Source organism: Marasmius oreades, chromosome 4 (genome assembly GCF_018924745.1).
Source record: "Marasmius oreades isolate 03SP1 chromosome 4, whole genome shotgun sequence".
In the NCBI taxonomy this organism is placed as follows: domain Eukaryota; kingdom Fungi; phylum Basidiomycota; class Agaricomycetes; order Agaricales; family Marasmiaceae; genus Marasmius; species Marasmius oreades.
Genome location: NC_057326.1, coordinates 1,408,567 through 1,428,272, shown reverse-complemented (window position 1 = coordinate 1,428,272; position 19,706 = coordinate 1,408,567). Strand labels below are relative to the sequence as shown.

Sequence of the window (19,706 nt, the reverse complement as noted above, 5' to 3'; positions counted from 1 at the left end):
AGCTCTGTATCGCAATTTTGGACCTACTCACTATCCACCGACAATGAAAGTTAGAGCTGGCATTGGTCTACAGAAAAAATATCAATAATCCGACATTTCCTAAATTCGGGGGTTCCGGAAGGAGACCCTACAAAGAAAGTCCTTAAGTCATGCGGGAGTTATACCAAATACAAGTTGTCAAACGTTAAAAAGCGAGGGCCATTAAATAGCAGGGAGAAAGTCATTCAATGTCCGAGAGAGATAATAGTCGTGCATGATATGTTAGGATAGTATGACGGAAAAACAAGGAAATGCAGATTGCAAAGTTCTAGATGATGACAAGGCAGGCAGAGATGGGGAAAAACATGCCCGAATGGGCGAACTTAATTTATACCAAAGAGAAAAGGGCTAGAAGGGAAAGACATGGGTCAGCCTTACACGATACGTGAAATCAATGAACGTCACACTCACTCCACTCTACGCGACCTATCGTCGTCTTTGTTGCTGATAGACGGCCAATGGAACATCTTCCTCTTCCCCAACGCTCTCAACCAACCCAACTTTCTCTGTTCTCCCTTCAGCAGTCCGAGGTCGCCCTCTATGCGAAGGAACTGAGGCACTCGCACTCACTCCCTTCCTGAGCCTACCATTCGTCGTCGGGGAAGCCGAGGGTAAAGCCGTCGCGGACAACGACCGTGCGGGCCGCTGCTGCTGTGGTGGGCCATACAAACCATTTGGCTTGTTGCCACTTCCACCACCATCAACAAGATTTTCCTGCGATCCATTGGGAAACATAAGGCCTTGCTGGATGGGTGTGTACGATAACTGCGGGGGTGGAGACCGCGAACGTCGCTCGGGCAGCGTAGGGGAAGTTGACGATTGTCGTCGCGGTGGATTAGTGTTTGTAGGCGCATTGTTTCCAAAATCACCAGAGGGCCAGTTAGATTGTTCCAAGGGTGCCATTGCACCGGGTGGTAATCGTTGTTGAGGCTGAGGTTGCTGAACCATACCCACCGAATAAAAGAACGGGCTTTCGTCTGACTGCTGTTGCGGTACCGGCTGTACTAGCCGTGGCGGTTGATTATTTGGTGGTCCCTGCTGCTGCTGATACCCCCACGACGACAGAGAACCACCCCTTCCCATCTGTTGCTGTTGCCCATATCCACCATATTCTTGTTCCATCGCTCGATGCTGCATATCATATTGTGGCCCCTTGACCACCATTTCTCCTCTTCTTCCTCCTTGCCCTGGCGGGGCCGGTTTCGTTAACGGTCCCCGCTTGGGTGAACTCTCTCGCTTATTACCAGTATTAGTATTAGTGTTATTGTAGGTCCCATTATGCTTCATGTCCGAATGTTGCTGCTGCTGCATTTCCATGTCATTGTCCAAACTTCGCCTTTGCGTTTCGATGGTATCTCTCTCGTTCTCCTGCATGACAGATCCATTTGCATCCACCGGCCCCTGGCCCAGTTGTTGCGGAGCCACACCCTGTGACTGTTGCTGCTGCTGCTGCTGTTGTTGTTGCCCTTGCGCCCTGTTAATTACACCCAAATACCAGAACATGAGATTGCTGATCAACACTTGCTCATACAGAGGCCTTCGAGGATTCGCCAACTTGATGTGGCTCAGGCGATAAATTGCCCTCTCCACGTGTAGTGGATATCTCGAATAGTTGTTGATCACTCCACCTCCGGGTGCAGGTGCCCCAAATCCTGGCGTAGCGGGTGGAGGTGGTAGTTGGTTTTTATTTGTTTTGTTTGCGCCAGGTAACGCGGGGCCTTCTTTACCGTGACCTTGGGAAGTAGAATCGTGACCTTGGGACGATGAAGACGACGAATCCTTGTTGGTTTTCTTAGAGAAAAGAGAGCCGAAGAAGCCAGATTCTTTTTCCCTGGTTTCTGGTTGAATGGCCTGTTGTTGCTGCTGAGCTGCCTCCTTCGCCTGTTTCTTAGCACTCTTGTCGGAACCCCATTTGAAAATCCCTTTTTGGCCCCTCTTCTCCTTCCGAGGGGGAGGTACTTGTTGTGGTGTAGGCGGTGTGTTGAGGAACGAGGGTTGCTGCTCGGAAGGGGGGTGTTGGGGTGGTGCTACCTCAAGTGATGCTTGCATTTGAGATGGCTGGGGCGGAGGAGAGGTCGTCGAGGGAAGTGGGGGTGAAGGGGTTCGTTGGGGAGCGAGCTGGTCTGGAGTGGATTGGGCCTCGGGGGGATTGATGACAGGACCAAGAGCATCAAGGAGAGATGGAACGACTTCAGGTTCAGGTAGAGATGTCAATGACGAGGAGGCTGGAGATTCTGACGGTGGAGGGGGGGTTGGTAAAGAAATCGGAGCGGAGGCCGGCTGATCCTGATCCTCTTCTTCGTCGCGAGCATAAGCATCATAGATGAGTGCTTCGTCGAATGAATCCTGTGAAAAGCGTTGATCTTTAACACTTTCTGATAGCGTTTGTACGCGCTTATGAGGGAACTGATCTACGTGATCAATTTGATCACCCGTGGGCAGAGGTTGGCTGGAAACGGCGGTGCGAGCAGATCCACGACGGCGCGAAGATCCACGGAAAGGATCGCCTTCGCCTCCAGGTAGACTCGGTTTTCTGAATTTGGTTGTGCGGGCCGAACGTCGAACAATAGAATTCGGAGGTGGTATTATGATGGGTGCGTCTGCCTCGTCTGCCATGTCTGGAACGCGATCCAGCTTCTCGAGAGCTGGACAAGCGTCAACGCTGGAGGTGAGGAAAATATTCAGGAAAACACACCGGTGGGCGATATATTCAGGCTAAGGCTTCTTCTCAACATCGTCCTGAGCTTGGAAGGGTCGTCACTCTGTGAGGCTTCTTCTGCAAGTTGCTCTAGCTTCTGTAGGTCACTAATCGTAAGTTGTGGGCCTTGATTGTGGTATATAGAACTACGATTTCTCCGTAAAGGAACGATATTCTCCTCCTTCTCGACGCCATCGTTTTCGGATGGTCGATACTGCCGACTAAGCATCGACCTCTTCCTTCCAAGACCTGATACAGATGAGAGTGAACTAGATCTGCTTGGAGCGTACGATCCGTCGGCAGGCGATGGTGACCTAGCATGTTCTTTAAGGAATGCACGAAACTCTGCGGGTGCGATCTCTGGGTGCACACTTGCTGGGACCCAGAAGAGGTGGAGAGGATCATCTTCCCTGTGAGATGTGGAGTCCGTATGACTAGTGCTGCTACTGGCATCGTCGTGAGAGGAGGAGGAGCTCGAATCATTCTCTGTAGAGGGTGAAGGAGAGACCCAGTAAGGATTTTGCGTGGATTGAGAAGGGAGGTCAGGGTCGATGATAAGAGCGCCTGGTGCAGCTGAACGACGCCTGATGTCGCGGAGGGCTTCGACCTCACGCTGAATTTCGTATTCAGAGGGATTCATTGTGGCCGTAGTCGTGGGTGAGAGAGCCGACCTTCACAATCACTGCAGAAGACAGGCTAATTCATGTCACGCCCTACTTTCGTTCTCAAAGTTCTCACACTGTCTTGAGGTCAATTTTGGAATACGAAATAAAAGTACAGAAAGTGCGCAAGGTATCACTTTCAGCTCCTTGAGCCTCCATTACGGACCAAATTCTCCCTTCTCAGCTCTTCAATGACTGCCTACACTCGGAACCAATAAGTCTCAAAGTTCATGCTTGAAAGCCTCTTGCTCACCGCCAATGCTTCCGGATTCACTCCACTTTCAATCAATCTTACGCACGTCGTCAGAGTCTCTTTATCGAGCTGTGTGTTGAGCAACTGTGACATTTCATGTAGAACTGTTTCTCCGCTCACTAAGTCAACACATGATACTGGAAGAAACTGTACACACTGTCGAGTGTTTGTTGAGCGGACGCTATGCGCTCTGACTCCGGAGGAGCCATTGAGGGCGAGTGTGAGAGTTCTAACCAATGACAGCGGCGTAAATACGGCTGAGGATTCACTGGGATGTTGTAGAAGTGCCGTGGAGGTGAAGGAAGAAAAAACAGTCGCAAATTTAGTCAACACTTCGACCCACACCGCCGTCATGGCACCCTCAAAAACGGGCAAATCATCCTCTAAGCCCACTAAAAAGGAGAAAGTGTTCCACCCAGAATCACGAAAAGCTTCCCAACTAAATCGGAAGTCTGTTCGCAAGGAAAGGCTAGGAAATCTTGCTATAAATCGCCGACATAAGTCTCATTCATTAGGTGCGTCGTTTTGGTGAAAATCGATTGATCAACTTAGGCTTTCTGTTAGTGGACTTTTACAAGTTTTTCTATCACGCACTTCCCCCAGAAGGTGTTTTGTCCCTTGAAGACCTACATGACATCGTCGAGAACATATGGCTGAAACAGTACGAAGTCGAATTGGAGCAAGAGAGAGCATTGCGGAGGAAGGGGCGGCCTAAAAGCTCTAAAGAGATGAAGTTGGAAGAAATGCAGTTAAGGGAAACAGAGGAATATAGAACGGGATTCGGTAGGTTCTTATACTCAATCTTCCCTACATCCACTAAGACGACCGCTCGGGATCTATTAGAAGTAATCGACCTCACTCATCCCGCTACTGTCGAGCTGTTCCGTCGGTGGGATCAGAAGGAAATTGCCTATATCGATCTCCTTCGTTTCATCCGCATATCCTCGTCAAATCCCACGTCTGTTGTTATCTCTCGACCAGGGAAGCACGTATCAGTTATAGACAACAGGAAGGCAGCAGACGAGATAGAAATGGACCAAGATTTAGCTGGTACCCACCGGAAAGGTTTGCGAGTAGGATGGACCTATGATATAGGAAAACCTTTAGCCTAGTCGAAAGTCTCGAATCTTTCGCCTTTGTGATTTCCGTCATCCCAATGACATCTTCGGGTTAACGCGAGGTGCCGTCTACTGCAATGATAGCAAGGTCGAAATCCTGTGAATTAGTAGATTGCGATGCCATCTGATATGTAGGGCTCCGAACAGCTTCAATAGGAGGTAGATGTACACTTTTGCGAAGGATTTATATGTAACACTTGTCCTCAACGTCATACAAACAGTCTAGTTCTGTCACACCCTCTCACTGACGAGTTGGCAAACTGTATCAATATGCAGCCCAGCCCGTCAGTGATAAGACAGTGATAAGACAGTGATAAGACAGTGACAGGCTGAACATTCGCCAGTAATTGGAAGTCTATGAATTAGGATTTCTTCAGCTTTCTGCAAAGATGCCTCTTCTGCCGATGTCAAGGACGTTATATCCTATAGTATTAACCAAAGACAAGCCTGTTAGAATTTTCTCGAGTACCAGGAATATACTGACCCTCAATCCATCTTATTAGCGTCTTTCTCTCTAGCATCTGATGCTGCTTTCGCTATCGCCTGTAATCCACCAGCAGCGAAACCAAGTATGCCCGATCGAATCGCCCGTACAGCACTGTTAGCTGCGTCAACTTTCTGCAATCCAGCAGCTGCTACATCGAACACTGTCCGAGAAACACCTCCATTGATGTTAGTTGACGACCGATGCATTCGAGGGTTAGATCCGGCCGTCATCATAAGAGCAGCTTTGACAGAATCAAACTCGTTAACCACTTCCAACCCCATCGACCTTGCCCAAACAATCGGCTCAGCAGTGAATGAATAAAGCTTGTGCAATTTGTCACAAGCAGTCATAACCTTGTGATTCGCAAAGTATCGTTCTTGCGTATAGGGCAGAAGGGCGGTATAAGAGCCTGACAGATATCATAAGTCAGGGAATAGAAACGGAACCAAAAGCGATGGCGTACCAACATCTCCACCTGATACCACTGCATCTTCTATGCATCTTGCGAGGCACTCTACATCACCTAATCCAAGATTAAGACCTTGTCCAGCCATGGGATGAATCGTATGAGCAGCATCTCCGACAAGCACCGTACGAGCACCCTTCCCTTCCCCGATATAGGCCTCGGTGTGATTGAACCTCAAGGGGAATGACGCGACAGACCCATTCTGCAGAGATGTCACCAACGGAGGAATCATCTGTGAGTCGCTTGGGGGGATTCCAGGTGTAGTCGGGGGCGCATCAAATGCAGAGGACGAGTAAGCAGAATTTGGATCAACAGCATGCGATTGTTCTCGCCATCGTATTTCGTCGCGCATTTCAGAATCGGTTATTAGTTTCCCTAAACTTTGGGACTCCAGAATCCGGTTGTAGAGATATTGTAAAGACACTTCAGGGAGCCGGAATGCAGCATTAATCATTCGGGCAAGAACGGAAGGTTCGCATGCTTTGAGGGCAGCAGCGATTGGCGTTTTGGTGGACCACACCAGCGAGGACATAGTAGGGGACAGAGGCAAGAATGCAATGGGCCCAGTTGGTAAAAACCGTTGATAAGCAGTGGTGTTTGGGTTCTCAAAGACGCTTCGCGGCGGATGGTGCATTGTAGCAACCACTCCTTGCGTATCGTATGCCCACCCAAAAGACGATATTTGAGCAAACGTCCGAACGGGAGAGTTTAGCCCATCTGCGCCCACCTACAGAAGATGCCAACATCTGAGCTAAACTGAAGAATGGAAAAAGTAGGGCTGCTCACAAGAAGACGAGCTTTCAAGGTTTGATTGTTATCCAGGTGCACTAACGGCCAAGTTCCAGGGCCCGTGCTTGTGATTGAATGAACCTTGGATTTGTCCACAATATGAACGCCCTGAATTTTATGGAGGAGTCGCAAAAGACCTCGCTGGAGGTTGAGATTCTCCGTCAGACGTGCCATGCCTTTCTCCGAGTGTTCCAAACCTATTTCCGATGCAGAAAAGGAGATCCTTGCATCCGAAATTCCGTCCCAAACCTAAGCCACGTCAAACCTAGTATGGATCTCGAAATGAAATGCGAGATACCTGCATCTCCTCTATTGGCGCAGTCCTCTCCCTATCAACTTCATTCCACGCGCCAATATCTTTCGCACAATTTTATACGGAGAAGTTCAACGGAGAAGAAACAGAAAGATACCTCTTAGGAATGCCTGTGACACATTTGTTAACGAACTGACGCGATTGGAAAAGGTATTCGGTGAAGTCGACCAATCATGCACTTTTGACAAGTCACTGGCTTCAACAAGGGCAATTCGAAGCGTTTCACGAAGGGCCTGCTTGGACCCTGATGAGCATCAGTGGCTTCATAATGACGACGAGAGAAGGATACACACCTAGAGCACTGGCTAGCGCCAACCCAGCAGGTCCACCTCCAACAATGACAACATCATATTCATCTGGCTTTGAGGCAGACGTTGAATACCGACACCTTTTCCTGCTGTGATGTGTGAAAACTCGGAGATGAGAAGAGCAATGCGATGTTCTTGTGCCTGTCGCTCTCCACATCGTCCAAGTTCACGACGAGTTTAGGCTTATTACGTACGTCCGCATTCTTAATTGATTCCACCATCGAGTGGTGTGCATCATACTTCCCAACTCAGTCTTTTGCTCCTGCGATTCACGAGACCTTGCACAGGAAAGCTCGTAGTTATCGTTGTCACCGACACTGACACACAACCAATCCCCGAGAATATGTTAGGCCAACAACAGCCCATCCTCCTGAGTGCACCAGTTGAAAAACCTTGAAGAGCTGACAGCGAAAATTCCAACTGTCCTCGAGATTTCTACTCTTCAAGAAGACGTGGACGATTTATATCGTCAAGCTGAACTTGGCTACCTACGTAGCTCAAGTATTCGACTCTTGTGTCACTTCAAGCTCTCGAAGAACAGACTCGTCTCGAAACACAAGAGCTTATCGATGCCAAACTAAACAAGATGCCCTGATCGCAACTACCAGCGAAACATATCAAGAAATTACTAACGAGAGCTCGCTGTCATCAAACTCTCGAACTCCAAGTCCTCCGGGGGCTCAGACCTATCCAAGGAACGCATGAACCTGGACAACTCTCCGAGTATTGTTGTTTGTTGTGGTGGACCTTTGGAAGGAAGTTGAGGAGATAGACAGAGAGATCTGCGACATGCGACGTCTTGGATCGACTCGGTAGAACCGGAAGAATTGTTCTATAGCAAGTGAGACCCCCCCCCTCCGACTCGGATTCAAGGGGCTCAGATGCACTTGCGAAACCAACGGCGATCAGGGGAATTAAGATCTGGCGAGGGATGATGTAGACGTACATGTAGATATGGACGTAGGGAGGGCCAGGATGTCGACATTAACGTTCTAAGTGAACTTTGGCAGCCTGTAGTTATTGATATACTACTGCCTCTCGTTCCTCATTATGGCGTCGTTTCTCGACTCCAGTCCTTTTGGTACTACCCCTGCATGCAGTGCACTCGGGTGAAACTTACACTTGCGAAATATGCGGATTACCAACATAGCGGATCCAGACCGTGCTACGCCCCTTGGCTATCGGGAGCGCTATATAATGGGCTACTACCTCAACTTGAATTCTATCCACACAATGCTTCCCACCGAACTTTGTCAGGAAATCATCTCTACTCTCTGGGCGTCCCCTCTCTCGCCCTCTGAACGAGCTGCCTTTATCAAATCCTCTTTACTCGTTTCACGAACATGGAACGCTATCTTTACTCGTGTGTCTTCCCGGGACGTTCACATCCTCAGTTCGTCCCACGGACTTCAATTCATTGATCTCCTCCTCGGCAATACTCGAACGTTCCATCTGCAGTTGCTCGACCAGCTCTGTCACTCCATAACCATCCAGCACTCGAACAAAGCCCTCCTCCCCGGTCCGGAGAATGAAAAAGACCAACCTTTAGGTCTAGTCATCTACGCCATCTTGGATATCATTTTTATGTCTCCTGACCGGTTACCCTCCCTCCGCCGCATCTCGTTCAACCTCGAGAACTACCTCATGGAAACCATCTTTACTCGCAACAAATTCCTCTACCTCCCGCCCCAAATCGAAGAGTTGGAATTCGGCTTTTCGTATAGCGATGATACCGATCCCTTGGTCATCCAAGCTATTAAAAGCCGGTCTTATGAGTTATTCGATATCCCGCCCCATTCGATGACACATATCCGGAAGTTGAGGGTGCTTGGAACATCAAGCGGGGTCGCGAAGGAATTACTTGAGGCTTGTGGCGGATACAGCAATCTTGAATTGTTTGAGCAGGATGCTTGGAAGGACGCCTCCGTCACTAAGACTTGGCAGACACCTGTCTTTTCGACTTCCGAATCCTCTTCCTCTCCAAGCATAAACTCGCCACCTCTAGTTCTTGATGGAGACGAATTACAAGCCGATAATGAGAAGGCAGACACCTGGAATCTTGACTCGGAAAGTAAAAATGCGGATGGCGCCACGCTAGTCGATGATTCCAGTGCTATCGAAGAAGCGCACTGGCCAGTGCACAAGGAAAATATGCGCGTTCGAAATTTCTTTTCAAAGAGTATTCTGAGGCGCGTCTTGCGCGTCTTTCGCAGACGACAGCAAGCACAAGATTGATCGGAGGTTCTTCATGTTTTGTAGTTTTGGTTCAGTAGTCAAGCGTATACCCACATGCACATGAACATAGATTATTTCAGACTCGTCGCTTGTGTGGATATGAATTAAGCCCTGAGTCAGTTGGCAGTGTTCTCTGGTCCTTGTGAATGGGATCAAGAAGGTGAGGAAGATTTGGAAAATGGACTTCGTGTTCGTGACTGTAACCGGGAAGTTTTTCGGACCGTGGCAAAATTTTCTGGTCACAGACTACACAACGACGCTTGCTTTACTCCTACCCGTTATTCCACTGCTCACTATTGAAGTTTGAAAATACCCGACAGTCATGTTGTATTGATTTCTATCGATATCGATGAATAATAGTACAAGGTCATACATCGCCCAGGGGAAGCTTGCTTCATTGGCTAAGGATTGTATCAAAAGGGGGACTTTGTGACGGTCAACGTCGGTATGTTGTTACAGGATGTATTTTACATCAAATCTAATATCCAAACGTTCTACAGGATCACAAAAGTTCATGAGTTTGTTTTTTCTTTCCTGTGAAAAGGGGTTGCACTTACTCTTCATGCACTTCAATTCCTCCCACAAGGTCTCTCCTGGTCCCATCGACTTTCCCCACGGCTTCGAACACGCCGTCTGCCAGTTGAACAGGTCCACATACACCAATGACCAACCCACACAAACCATCTCTGTCTTTCTCGCTTGCGAGTGCATGCGCATCCGGTCCAATCATCCTTCCCACAGAAGCCTCTAAAACGGAATCTAGCTTTGGTCTCCCAGGACTCAGCGATAATCGCGTACTCTTAAAGAACTCTTCCGGGAACGGAAACTTCCCGATGGATGCCCGTGTGTAAAACACTGAAATCCGCAACGGCGCAAACGCGCTTGATCGTACGAAAGAGATCAGGATTGGAAGTAGAGGGAGGAGTGCGGAAGGATCTCGAACAACCCAGATAAGCTCTATAACCTTCACTCGGCTGTTCCCAGCGTTGTCGGCATTGATCATCTCCTGTATGGAACTCAAAGCGAAGGTGATTCCGCTTCCACCGACGACGAAGACGGCAGCGGAAAAAGAGGAGAACATTCGGTGGCCTGTTCCACCGTAGGGACCTTCGACCATGACTCGTACAGTGCCCTGTCCTTGCCCGTCCTCTATCGACGATGAGGAAAGGCGGTTGGCAAGGTTGTAAAGCTTTTCCGTCCAGTCACCAGCTTTCTTACACATCAAAACCATCCCTTCAGGGGTTTGAGCGCAGCTCGCGATGGTAAAGGGATGTATCTCTGACCAACCGAGGAGACCCATACCGCGAGAGACGACTCGTAGACGAACGTGTTGTCCAGCACGCCAGCCAGCGTTTATTTCTGGGATCTCGACACGGGTTAGTCCCAGTTGGGGTAGAGCGCGTATTCTAGCGGTAGTGATGCGGGTTTTCATTGCGCGGAGAAGGAGGTCGAGGATGTAAATGATCAAAGCGGCTAAAACCCAAGGAGTGCAAGACCTTTTGTGTAGGACGATGGCGGGAAGGAGGAGAGAAGCTGATAGTATATGGTTTGTGATGAAGAAATGATAGAAGCGAGTGCGGAAGAATGATGATGAGAAGAAGTAGAGGCAGTTGAGGCACACGAGAGCGATAGTTCCCCAGCAGGCGGCTGGTTTGAGGATATGATGGCGAAATTCGCCAGCCATAGACCATACGTAGACTACTATAAGTCTCAGGGAACGGAGACAATGGCCAGACACTCAGGGGCACTCACGATAGTGAATTGAATGGATGTTGGCAGCGATGACAATGAGACGCCCTACCAATCTGTGCATGAAATTGAGCTAGAACAAGAATAAGCGCCCGCATCATAACTTGAACACAACCATGACTACTTGCCTTTTCGTAACCAACCCCCATCAACAAACCCAACAAGCTATTCTTTGTCGAAAACAAGAACAAAAATGGAAGCTGGCCGACACTAATCCACCCAAATCTTACGGGGTCCGTGAACAGGTTCGTCTTGTAGACCGACGGATAGATCAGCGCAGACAGGTAAACGACCATAATGCATGAATGGGAAATCGACAATCCAGGTATCCAACGGACGTGTAAAACACTTAAAAGCGGCCGTAGCAATCTAGTCGTCGAGCCAATATGGGGAGGATATACCAATTTGACTGGAGTACCTTTCTTCGAAACCCGCTCAGCTTCGGCATACTTCTCCATCGTCAACGTATGGTTGTCATTCGTCGACAGATCGTCAGGAGAAGATGATTCGTGGAAAGTAACCCGTCGGGTAGGATGCTCAGCAAGAACCTTCCTGCTAAGCCAATGCCCGGTAGTCCACTCTGAAAATCGCCAGAGTCTTGCGAGGAAACGAGGGAGACGCAGGAGGACAAGGAGTGAAGTAAGAGCGAAAAGGAGAATGTCAATATGGTATATCAATGCTTGAGAGTCCAGCTGTGGTCGTGGTCCCGACATTGGCTGTCCTGTCTGTGCGGGGTGGATGGCGGAATATGAAAGGAATGGAAAAACGAGTGTAAGGAAGTGAAAACTGCCACGAAGATTACTGACCATGTTCAACCATCTTTTTATACAGACACCACGCTCCGAGGTTTTCTGTACAGGTAACTGTGGTTTCTTCCCTATGGCTGCCTTCAACAGATAATCCAAACTCCATTAGGCTCCCGGGACACTTGTCTAACTCCTCCATCGAACGCCACACCACAAGTATCTTTTTTTTCTCTCAATTCTCAATTCCGCCTATACCTCCTTTGGCGTCCTCTACTTTCGAGCGGGTAGTCAAGCTTCAAGAACTATGAACTTTCCACGTCGACGCGTTGCTCTGACCACTATGCATCAAATGACGTGAACTCCTTAATGCTCGATGCACATTCTTCTTCAAACATGCTCGTAAAAAAGGTTTCTGGAAAGATTTTGACTCACCAGACTTTCCCCTCTATGTGAGATCATTCATACAATCCCTAATGGTTCCCTCCTGAACCCTGGCTGGCCGCGAACTAGCTGGAGCTCGAACCTTACGTGTACAACTTATTGCCTTCTAGAAATCGAATGCGCATGCGAACGTCACTGCCAGGTCCTGTCCCCTGATTTCTTCTTTCCATACTCGGCAACGCTAAGCTTCAACCTGGTTTGTGTTTGTAATTCTGTAAAAAAAAAAGACTCCTCTCCATTGACTCGCAGTATCACCGAGGTAAAGAGCTGGGCAACACTGCGCTTTACTTGAGAGGATCATACAGTTTCCCATGGAAGGTTTCAAAAATATGCTTTTCCCAAATCCCCTCGTCGAGTTCGATCAATTGCTTCGCGATGATAGTGTTACTTGCTGGCGGGAAGAGACTCATCTTCGCCTTCGTCTTCGTGTTCTAGACGGAGTGCATACTATTGCAGTGTACAAGTGTTGTTGATTTTCAGCTGTTTGAATCCGAAGGGTCGCACCATCTCCCGAGGCCTCTGGCAGCAGGTCGTTGACAAGCTCGCTTTAGCTTATTCCTCTGATCAAGAACTGTCCGGTACCGGTACCGGTATATTTCCTTGGTGAAGATTGAACTTTGAGCGACGCTGTCGCAACCGATTTCCGAATGAGTGCCATGTCAACGCGAGCCCATGTCCATCGTTGTCCGAGAATCAAGTTTGAAAGAATCATTTGGGAACCGATATCCTAGTGTCTGCTGCAGACGCCTAGTTGTTTATTCGTTCGTGAAGGGGTTCTTACGGGCCGGGCGCTGTTCAAGAAGTACCGGAATTCCCAATATTGGAATTTGGGCTCTGGTTTGAATTTAAATTTCAAGAACACCAATATTTCCCACATCCCCTTCGTTTGACTCGAGACGATTGCAGTTGAACGTACGAATCACACCAAATGGGTGAAAGTAGTAAGACGAAAGGAAGAGAAAACACCGCGAGTCGCGACAGACACGACCGTATCGTCGCCACGTGCGGTCCCAGAATTTTCTACTTCTCCCCTACCACCGAGATCCGGATTCTCTGATTCCGAAGTTGAAACCCAAGAGTGAGTTAAGTCCTCGAGGCCTCAAGATTCAAAAGTATCCCCGCTTTTCTCTTCCCACGGTGAGATAGATGAACGATTGGATGAATTGCATCAAACTGATCAATGTGAATTTGAAGCAAATCTTGGCGGGCCCAGTATTCGAGTACCGTACCTTCTTTGTTGGACTGGAAGGAAACCCACACGCAACTTGAAGGACGGAATCCTACGATGCCTTCTTACAGGCTGACGGATAACTTGATAACTTGATGGGACAAAGATGGGACGTGTTCCGGGAATTTCATGTGTATCTGGAGGAGATGTTTCCCGTTGTGTAGGCTTACTGGTTACTATTGGAATGAGATTCACCTGGAGCCCTACTTCTTGTCGAGCACGACTCGCTAATTTATCGCAGATACACCCCCCTCCGGTTCACCGTATGGCATCCAATTGCGGGGTCCTGAGAAGGATCTAAATTCCTAATAATAATAATAATACAGTTCTCGTTTTCGACCGGAAAGATCGTCCCGGCCCAGACCCACCAGAAGACAAAACGCTACTCATCAGGACGTCGTACCGGTCGATAATTACAACACGCTATATCAGTGGATTCATCCACCTGATTCGGTTACTTTGATGGCGTGAGTTGTTCCGAAGTTTTGTTGTCATCCTCAAACTTTCCCCCTCCCCCCGACAAGCTAACGTCACGGCCTTTTCTTATTAATCCCTTCTCCTCCTAGGAACGTGGATCTGGGCCGAGGAAGTGTAGACGACAAAGCAGAACTGTAAGTTCCCAGTCATCTACATCTAACCTCAATACTAAGCCATCCTTCTATATATTTCCTTTTGGTGAATCGAATAGGACCGCGATCAAGCTAATCAAAACCGGGGAGAACTGTGAGATGACGAGGCTGCTGGTACATTGGTAGTACGCTTTTTGATCCCTTCAGTTCCCTTTTTCCCCCGAGGAAGTTTTGTGTAGTGTGTATTCACCTGACACGGGAGCAGGAAAACTTGCTGTGCATCGCCTCGAAGAGACGCACTATGGAAATCCTCTGTTATGCTTTTGGAAAAGGAAGTGAGTTCTCGGGGGTCACGGTTGTTTGAATTTTACTGTCAATGAACACTTAACTCTGATCGTGGTTTCTTGATAACGCCCACCCATCCAAACAGAAGGTTACGGACAGAACGGTCCCGAAGATAGTACCATCCTAGCGATGCCTGGTATTTCGGCAAAAGGCTACGTCGATAAGTTTTAGCTCCCGGCGGATATTCGACCGTGCCTTCTGCGCATACTTCAATTGGTTTACTGTCGTTGATCATTGTCAAATTGGGAAAAAATCCACCCGGGCTTATATGTTCCGGGACTGGTCTGGCGAATGCTCTGCGGTGTACGGTTGGACTGGAGACTCGAAGAGGTATAGTGGGAAGAGGCTTGCAGAGCGCGTCAAGAATCATCCTGGTCCGTGCGGTAGTAAGTTCTTGGAGTTGAAGGGGGGTAATCAGGATCCGTTTTTTAAAAATTGAAGTGTAATCCGGAGGAGGGGAAAGTCGACCAATGCTCCTCCGGAGTTTGCGGTTGCGGTTGTTAACCATAGATTTCTGGGTATAGGTATGTTTTTCTTCGGGCTTCTAGGTTGCTGTCATTTACATCCGCTCCTTTCGCATTACACGCTTGGTCCTACCGGTTGCTAAAGGGTACGATCTAGCCGTCAACGCGTTTGGGTCAATTATAATGCCTCGGAAGGACATGGAGGACGAGTGGTTCTTTCCGAGGCATTTAATTCGGTATTGGAATCTTCACCGGTGGTTGCAGTGACGGAAAGTGGGCCTTCCGACCTGTCACAGATGACGAAATCGACTTTGCAGACTTCTTCGTGTTACACTGGGAATCCTGTAGTCGTTTGTATTCCAGCGCTAGGACTGGGAAACACTGGTGAGCTGTTTTTGTGTTGACCTTGTAGTACAGATACGCGGTTCTGTTGAGATTTGACCGGGCGTATATCACCCTTCTCCCATCGAGGAGATACAGATGGCATGTATAGCGGGCTTCATACTGCGAACGACGGTGGGTCGCTTCGAGGCTGTCATCCTACAATTCAAATTGTTCTTTCAATAGAAAGGTTTGATGCCTTTCGCCCTTGATCAACTTTTAGCGGTTCCGGAGAGTTCAAATTTGAGAAAATACGTTTCTTCAGGGATAGCTTAAATTGTGGCGAGACTGGTTCTGAGGGCAGATAGCGAACAAGTGGTATGTGGCAGGGTGGGAATCCATCTCCAAAAATGGGTCAAAGCACAAAAGGGCTGGACTGGAGGCGGGTCATCGACGAACTTCATATTGAACTTTACATTCACAGACCATGATCTTGTTAGAAGTGAGCGCTGAAGAAATGATATCCCATTCTAGGTTGACAACGCTCGTTAGGCTCACAATGTCATAATCAAGACTACGCTGGCAGATAAACTCAACAAGTACAGTAAATCTCCTCTATGCAGTCAGGTTGTTTAGACTAATCTGTGGATAACCCAAGGCCCTCTACACTAGAAGTATCCTTCGTAGACTACGATGGAGTCCGATTTCGCCTCTCGACTCCCGAACGTAAAACACTACTTTTACTTTCGATGCACATCCGATGCTGGGACGAGCTGGTGAAGTACGGTGCTTTGGACGTGTTGAGGAGGGAATACGGTTCGTTATTGAGAGACCAAGCGGAGGCAGGGTTTAATGTTAGTATGGAAATCGATTTGGAGCAGGTTCCTGCTGGTGCAGGTACGTGTTATGAACTTCTTGTCTCGGGTGTGAAGGCAAATTCCTGAATATCCACCATTTCCTCCTTCGTTTTTTCTTCTGCAGAGGACCGTGAAGCATTCATAAACTCCATTGCATTGTTCAAACGCAATGCTCTTGCTGCACCGTTCGAGCAGGGATTCAAGAATCAGAAAGAGTTGGAAGCTGCGAATGCTGGACAGGGAGAGTTGATGCAGATCCATTATCGAGACGAGGAAGCTATCTACATACAGGCAGCAGATGATCGGGTGACTGTTATTTTCTCGACTGTGTTTAGGGACGAGACAGATAGGATTCTTGGGAAGGTCTTCTTACAGGTTCGTTTTTAATCATCACTTAATCACTACAAACGCAAGTTGTGTTGATATATTTTTTTTAGGAATTTGTCGATGCACGACGTCTTCCTGCTCTTCAAAACGCTCCTCAAGTCTTATACTCTAACCGAGACCCGCCTCTCGAAATTCGACACCTCAACCTTCCTAAGTCTGAGGACATTGGATATGTGACTTTCGTCCTGTTCCCTCGACACTTCTCCAATTCTTCTGTTACTGCAACGACTATATCCCATGTACAGCTTTTCCGGGATTACTTGCATTACCATATCAAGTGTTCCAAGGCATATATGCACTCGAGGATGAGGCATAGGGCCGCTGAATTCCAGAAGGTTTTGAACAGGGCTAAGCAGGAGAATACGTCCACAGAGAAGAAGACCGTCAGGTTCGTAGATTCCTGTTTTACCGAACAAGTTATCTCATTCTTACTTACATTTCGTTTAGCGGAAGGACGATGGTGGCTCGGTGATGATGTTCGTTGGGCTGTTCTCAAATTATGGTTTGTACAACAACTGAGTGCAGTTTGCTAATAAAATCTACTTACCTTTTGATGAGTGTGTTTCTTGAGAGAGCGGGGGGTGGTGAGAGATAGTACAATTGTCGTACAGGTGGTGGTACAGAGATAATAGGTTAGGAACACTAGTAATCCGTTCTAACATCCCCGATTCATATCGCTATCGTAAGAAACCGTGCTTCTCCCTTCCCAACGAGATGTTCTGCTACTTGCTCGGGCGTCTTACTCCCAACAACATCCAAAAGCCAATCCCGTTTCAGCCTTTCGTAGATTTTCTTAAAGCGATCGATCGACCCTCCTTCGTGAACCAACACCAGGCCCACGTTATCGCCCTGACCTGTATCGCCTTCCCGCAACTCCACCCTGAATTTGGTCGCCTTCAACAGTTCCCCAGCAGGATCATTACTCTCATCCATCCTACACCTCAAAACACCTAATCGTTCAGAATCCTCCAGGATAACACGAACGTCCATATCCATAAGCAGTCGCCTACAATCATTCCTCGTTGTATACATATTGTGAGTCGACATTAGGGTGTACGAAAGCGGCCTGAACCTGAACACATTTGCAAACCACTTCGTTCGCGGATAAGCAGGAAAACCAGGGGAAGGGGGTGAATCTGTGGTGTAAGTGAAGGGACTTGTCGTTGGTGATGGCGACGAGGAGCAATTAGATTCCTCGCCTGATGAAGAGAAACGTGAACCTCGTCGTTTCTTTAGCCTAGATCGCCGTCTACGTGGTTGGACGCTGGCTTCGACAAGGTGAACGTGTTTCTGTGGCTGGTCGCGTAAAGATGACGTCCTTTTGGGGGAGTCTTTGTCGATGTCCACGATTAAGAAACTACCATCCACATTTTCTTTGTCAGCGGGATCGATAAGATCGGTGTCGATGGTTGGACGCTCGGGGCGATCCTTGCGTCGAATGGTCAACGGTTTGGTGGGATCTTCAGAGTTGTCGTTAAATACGTCAGCTATGACTGCGAGCGCAAGAGAAGCCGCTTGAGTATGAGGCGAAGTGTTGGGGTCGACCCTCATTGTGCGATCTCTGATGATCTCGTTCATAAGCGCAAGATTCGGGGACATGATACTGGTCTGAGGTGAATGAATACCGTACCCCACATGTGTTGGCTGCAATGGATAGCGCCCAATGGTAGACTTGCTAGAAGATGTAGACACTCGTCCATCTCGCGATGCCCTGCGTGGCGTGGGGGGTCCATCGCGAGGAGGAAGAGACGAAGGAGAGGGTCTCACATCGCCTTCATGTTCCTGCTCAGAAGTAATCCTCTTCTCCGCAACGCGTTTGGCTGCCCGCGTTTTTCTACGGTGAAGTCGTTCATTTCGGGCGATTTCCTTGCGCTGGTCAAAGTCCTCTAAGCGTTTCCTACGGTACTCAGAGAGCAGATAATAAATCCCCTTTTGCCAGTTTTGCTCCGAACTCCTGAGACTGAACATGAGACTTTCTTCTGAGGTGTCCTTCCAGAAGGTACGAAGATTGTTGAAGATCTCTGGATCTATATCGTCCGAAGATCCCAAGGGCTGAGCAATGAATTCCAGATCGGGCATGCGCTGCGGGGATAATTTAGGTTGTTGGGAGGTGAAGAAGGGATGGGCTTGGATCTGAGTCATGTTGATACGTCTTCTGACATCCTTGGTGAGCATTCTTCGTAGAAGATCTTGAGCGAGAGGCGGTATATCCCTGGGCATCTCGAACTTTCCCTGTCCGACCTTCTGCAGTAGAACTTCACAATCTTCGTCATCGAAAGGTAGCCGACCAACTAGAAGGGCATGTAGAATAATACCGCACGACCAAATATCCGCCTTAGTACCATCATAAGACCCACCAGAAACGACTTCAGGGGCAGCGTAGTGTGGGCTCCCACAAGAGGTACGGAGCATGGCGTCCGACTGAAAGATCGCCATACCAAAATCTGCAATCTTGATGTTAAGGTCGGTATCGAGGAGAATGTTTTCGGGTTTGAGGTCTCTGTGAGCGATATTGAAGCGATGACAATAGTCAACAGCGTGTATGATTTGCTGGAAATAGGATAACGCTTCTGAGACAGGAAGTCGGCCTTTCTCACATAGATAGTCGAAGAGTTCACCGCCTTGAACATACTCCAGTATGAGATAAATTTCATCAGGAAGGTCCCAAACATCATAGAGCCGCATAACATTAGGATGCTCGATGAGTTTCATGACGATGATTTCTCTTTGCAGGGAGAGCTCCTTGTACTCGGCTTCAGATGCGGCTTCATCTAGAGATTCAGTACGAGAATACAGAAAGCTCTTTGAGACAATCTTGACTGCTGCCATTTGTCCACTTTTGGCGTGTCTCGCCAGTTTGACCCTTCCTGTAGTCGATATATGTCTTGAGCAGAATCTCGTGCTGTCAGATATAAACACGAACCGGAAGAACCTCTCCCAATCGTCCTCCCCATTTTCCATGCACCAATTTGTTTCGGATCATCCTTCTTCCCAGGGATGCAGGGGATTTCATCAGATGGCATGAATAGAAATTGGCTTGAAAGTTCAGCGACGATTTAGAATGTTCAATAGATTGTGTTTTGAAGTTTAGTAAAGAATAGAAAGTTAAAGAGACGGTAGTTGTCGCAGCGAGAATGGCACTTTTTCAAAGCTTCGTGGGCGCATGCTTCCCCGGGTGCCATAACAAGTCAAAGCAACGCGTGTCACGGGACCTACACTGCGACTTAGATT

General features: G+C 48.3%; 9 protein-coding genes across 9 annotated transcripts; 3 read left to right on the top strand and 6 right to left on the bottom strand.

The window, feature by feature from the left end:
- Window positions 1–465: 465 nt before the first annotated feature.
- E1B28_007268 (uncharacterized protein) lies at window positions 466–3,377 on the bottom strand (the record flags this gene model as incomplete). Its single annotated transcript, XM_043151990.1, has 2 exons — window positions 466–2,684; window positions 2,735–3,377. 2 exons carry the CDS (start codon window positions 3,375–3,377, stop codon window positions 466–468), a joined length of 2,862 nt encoding a protein of 953 aa, XP_043010072.1.
- A 161-nt stretch (window positions 3,378–3,538) lies between these two features.
- On the bottom strand, window positions 3,539–3,861 carry E1B28_007267 (uncharacterized protein; the record flags this gene model as incomplete). Its single annotated transcript, XM_043151989.1, has 3 exons — window positions 3,539–3,598; window positions 3,653–3,756; window positions 3,810–3,861. The coding sequence occupies 3 exons, from the start codon at window positions 3,859–3,861 to the stop codon at window positions 3,539–3,541; spliced, it is 216 nt and encodes a 71-aa protein (XP_043010071.1).
- A 143-nt stretch (window positions 3,862–4,004) lies between these two features.
- On the top strand, window positions 4,005–4,764 carry E1B28_007266 (uncharacterized protein; the record flags this gene model as incomplete). Its single annotated transcript, XM_043151988.1, has 3 exons — window positions 4,005–4,167; window positions 4,217–4,435; window positions 4,496–4,764. The coding sequence occupies 3 exons, from the start codon at window positions 4,005–4,007 to the stop codon at window positions 4,762–4,764; spliced, it is 651 nt and encodes a 216-aa protein (XP_043010070.1).
- A 492-nt stretch (window positions 4,765–5,256) lies between these two features.
- On the bottom strand, window positions 5,257–7,290 carry E1B28_007265 (uncharacterized protein; the record flags this gene model as incomplete). The annotated part of the gene is made up of 6 exons (XM_043151987.1): window positions 5,257–5,666; window positions 5,721–6,450; window positions 6,510–6,761; window positions 6,811–6,869; window positions 6,923–7,069; window positions 7,119–7,290. 6 exons carry the CDS (start codon window positions 7,288–7,290, stop codon window positions 5,257–5,259), a joined length of 1,770 nt encoding a protein of 589 aa, XP_043010069.1.
- A 1,076-nt stretch (window positions 7,291–8,366) lies between these two features.
- On the top strand, window positions 8,367–9,368 carry E1B28_007264 (uncharacterized protein; the record flags this gene model as incomplete). The annotated part of the gene is made up of 1 exon (XM_043151986.1): window positions 8,367–9,368. One exon carries the CDS (start codon window positions 8,367–8,369, stop codon window positions 9,366–9,368), a length of 1,002 nt encoding a protein of 333 aa, XP_043010068.1.
- A 249-nt stretch (window positions 9,369–9,617) lies between these two features.
- Window positions 9,618–11,168, bottom strand: E1B28_007263 (uncharacterized protein). Its single transcript, XM_043151985.1, has 3 exons — window positions 10,167–11,168; window positions 9,926–10,115; window positions 9,618–9,862 (listed from the first exon to the last, which is right to left on the bottom strand). Exons 1-3 carry the CDS (start codon window positions 11,050–11,052, stop codon window positions 9,847–9,849), a joined length of 1,092 nt encoding a protein of 363 aa, XP_043010067.1. The 5' UTR covers window positions 11,053–11,168; the 3' UTR covers window positions 9,618–9,846.
- A 159-nt stretch (window positions 11,169–11,327) lies between these two features.
- E1B28_007262 (uncharacterized protein) lies at window positions 11,328–11,830 on the bottom strand (the record flags this gene model as incomplete). Its single annotated transcript, XM_043151984.1, has 2 exons — window positions 11,328–11,465; window positions 11,519–11,830. 2 exons carry the CDS (start codon window positions 11,828–11,830, stop codon window positions 11,328–11,330), a joined length of 450 nt encoding a protein of 149 aa, XP_043010066.1.
- Window positions 11,831–15,683: 3,853 nt separating this feature from the next.
- On the top strand, window positions 15,684–17,426 carry E1B28_007261 (uncharacterized protein). Its single transcript, XM_043151983.1, has 6 exons — window positions 15,684–15,733; window positions 15,784–15,830; window positions 15,890–16,128; window positions 16,213–16,463; window positions 16,526–16,863; window positions 16,923–17,426. The coding sequence occupies exons 1-6, from the start codon at window positions 15,719–15,721 to the stop codon at window positions 16,945–16,947; spliced, it is 915 nt and encodes a 304-aa protein (XP_043010065.1). The 5' UTR covers window positions 15,684–15,718; the 3' UTR covers window positions 16,948–17,426.
- On the bottom strand, window positions 17,145–19,605 carry E1B28_007260 (uncharacterized protein; the record flags this gene model as incomplete). Its single annotated transcript, XM_043151982.1, has 2 exons — window positions 19,399–19,605; window positions 17,145–19,342 (listed from the first exon to the last, which is right to left on the bottom strand). Exons 1-2 carry the CDS (start codon window positions 19,496–19,498, stop codon window positions 17,145–17,147), a joined length of 2,298 nt encoding a protein of 765 aa, XP_043010064.1. The 5' UTR covers window positions 19,499–19,605.
- Between the last annotated feature and the right edge of the window lie 101 nt (window positions 19,606–19,706).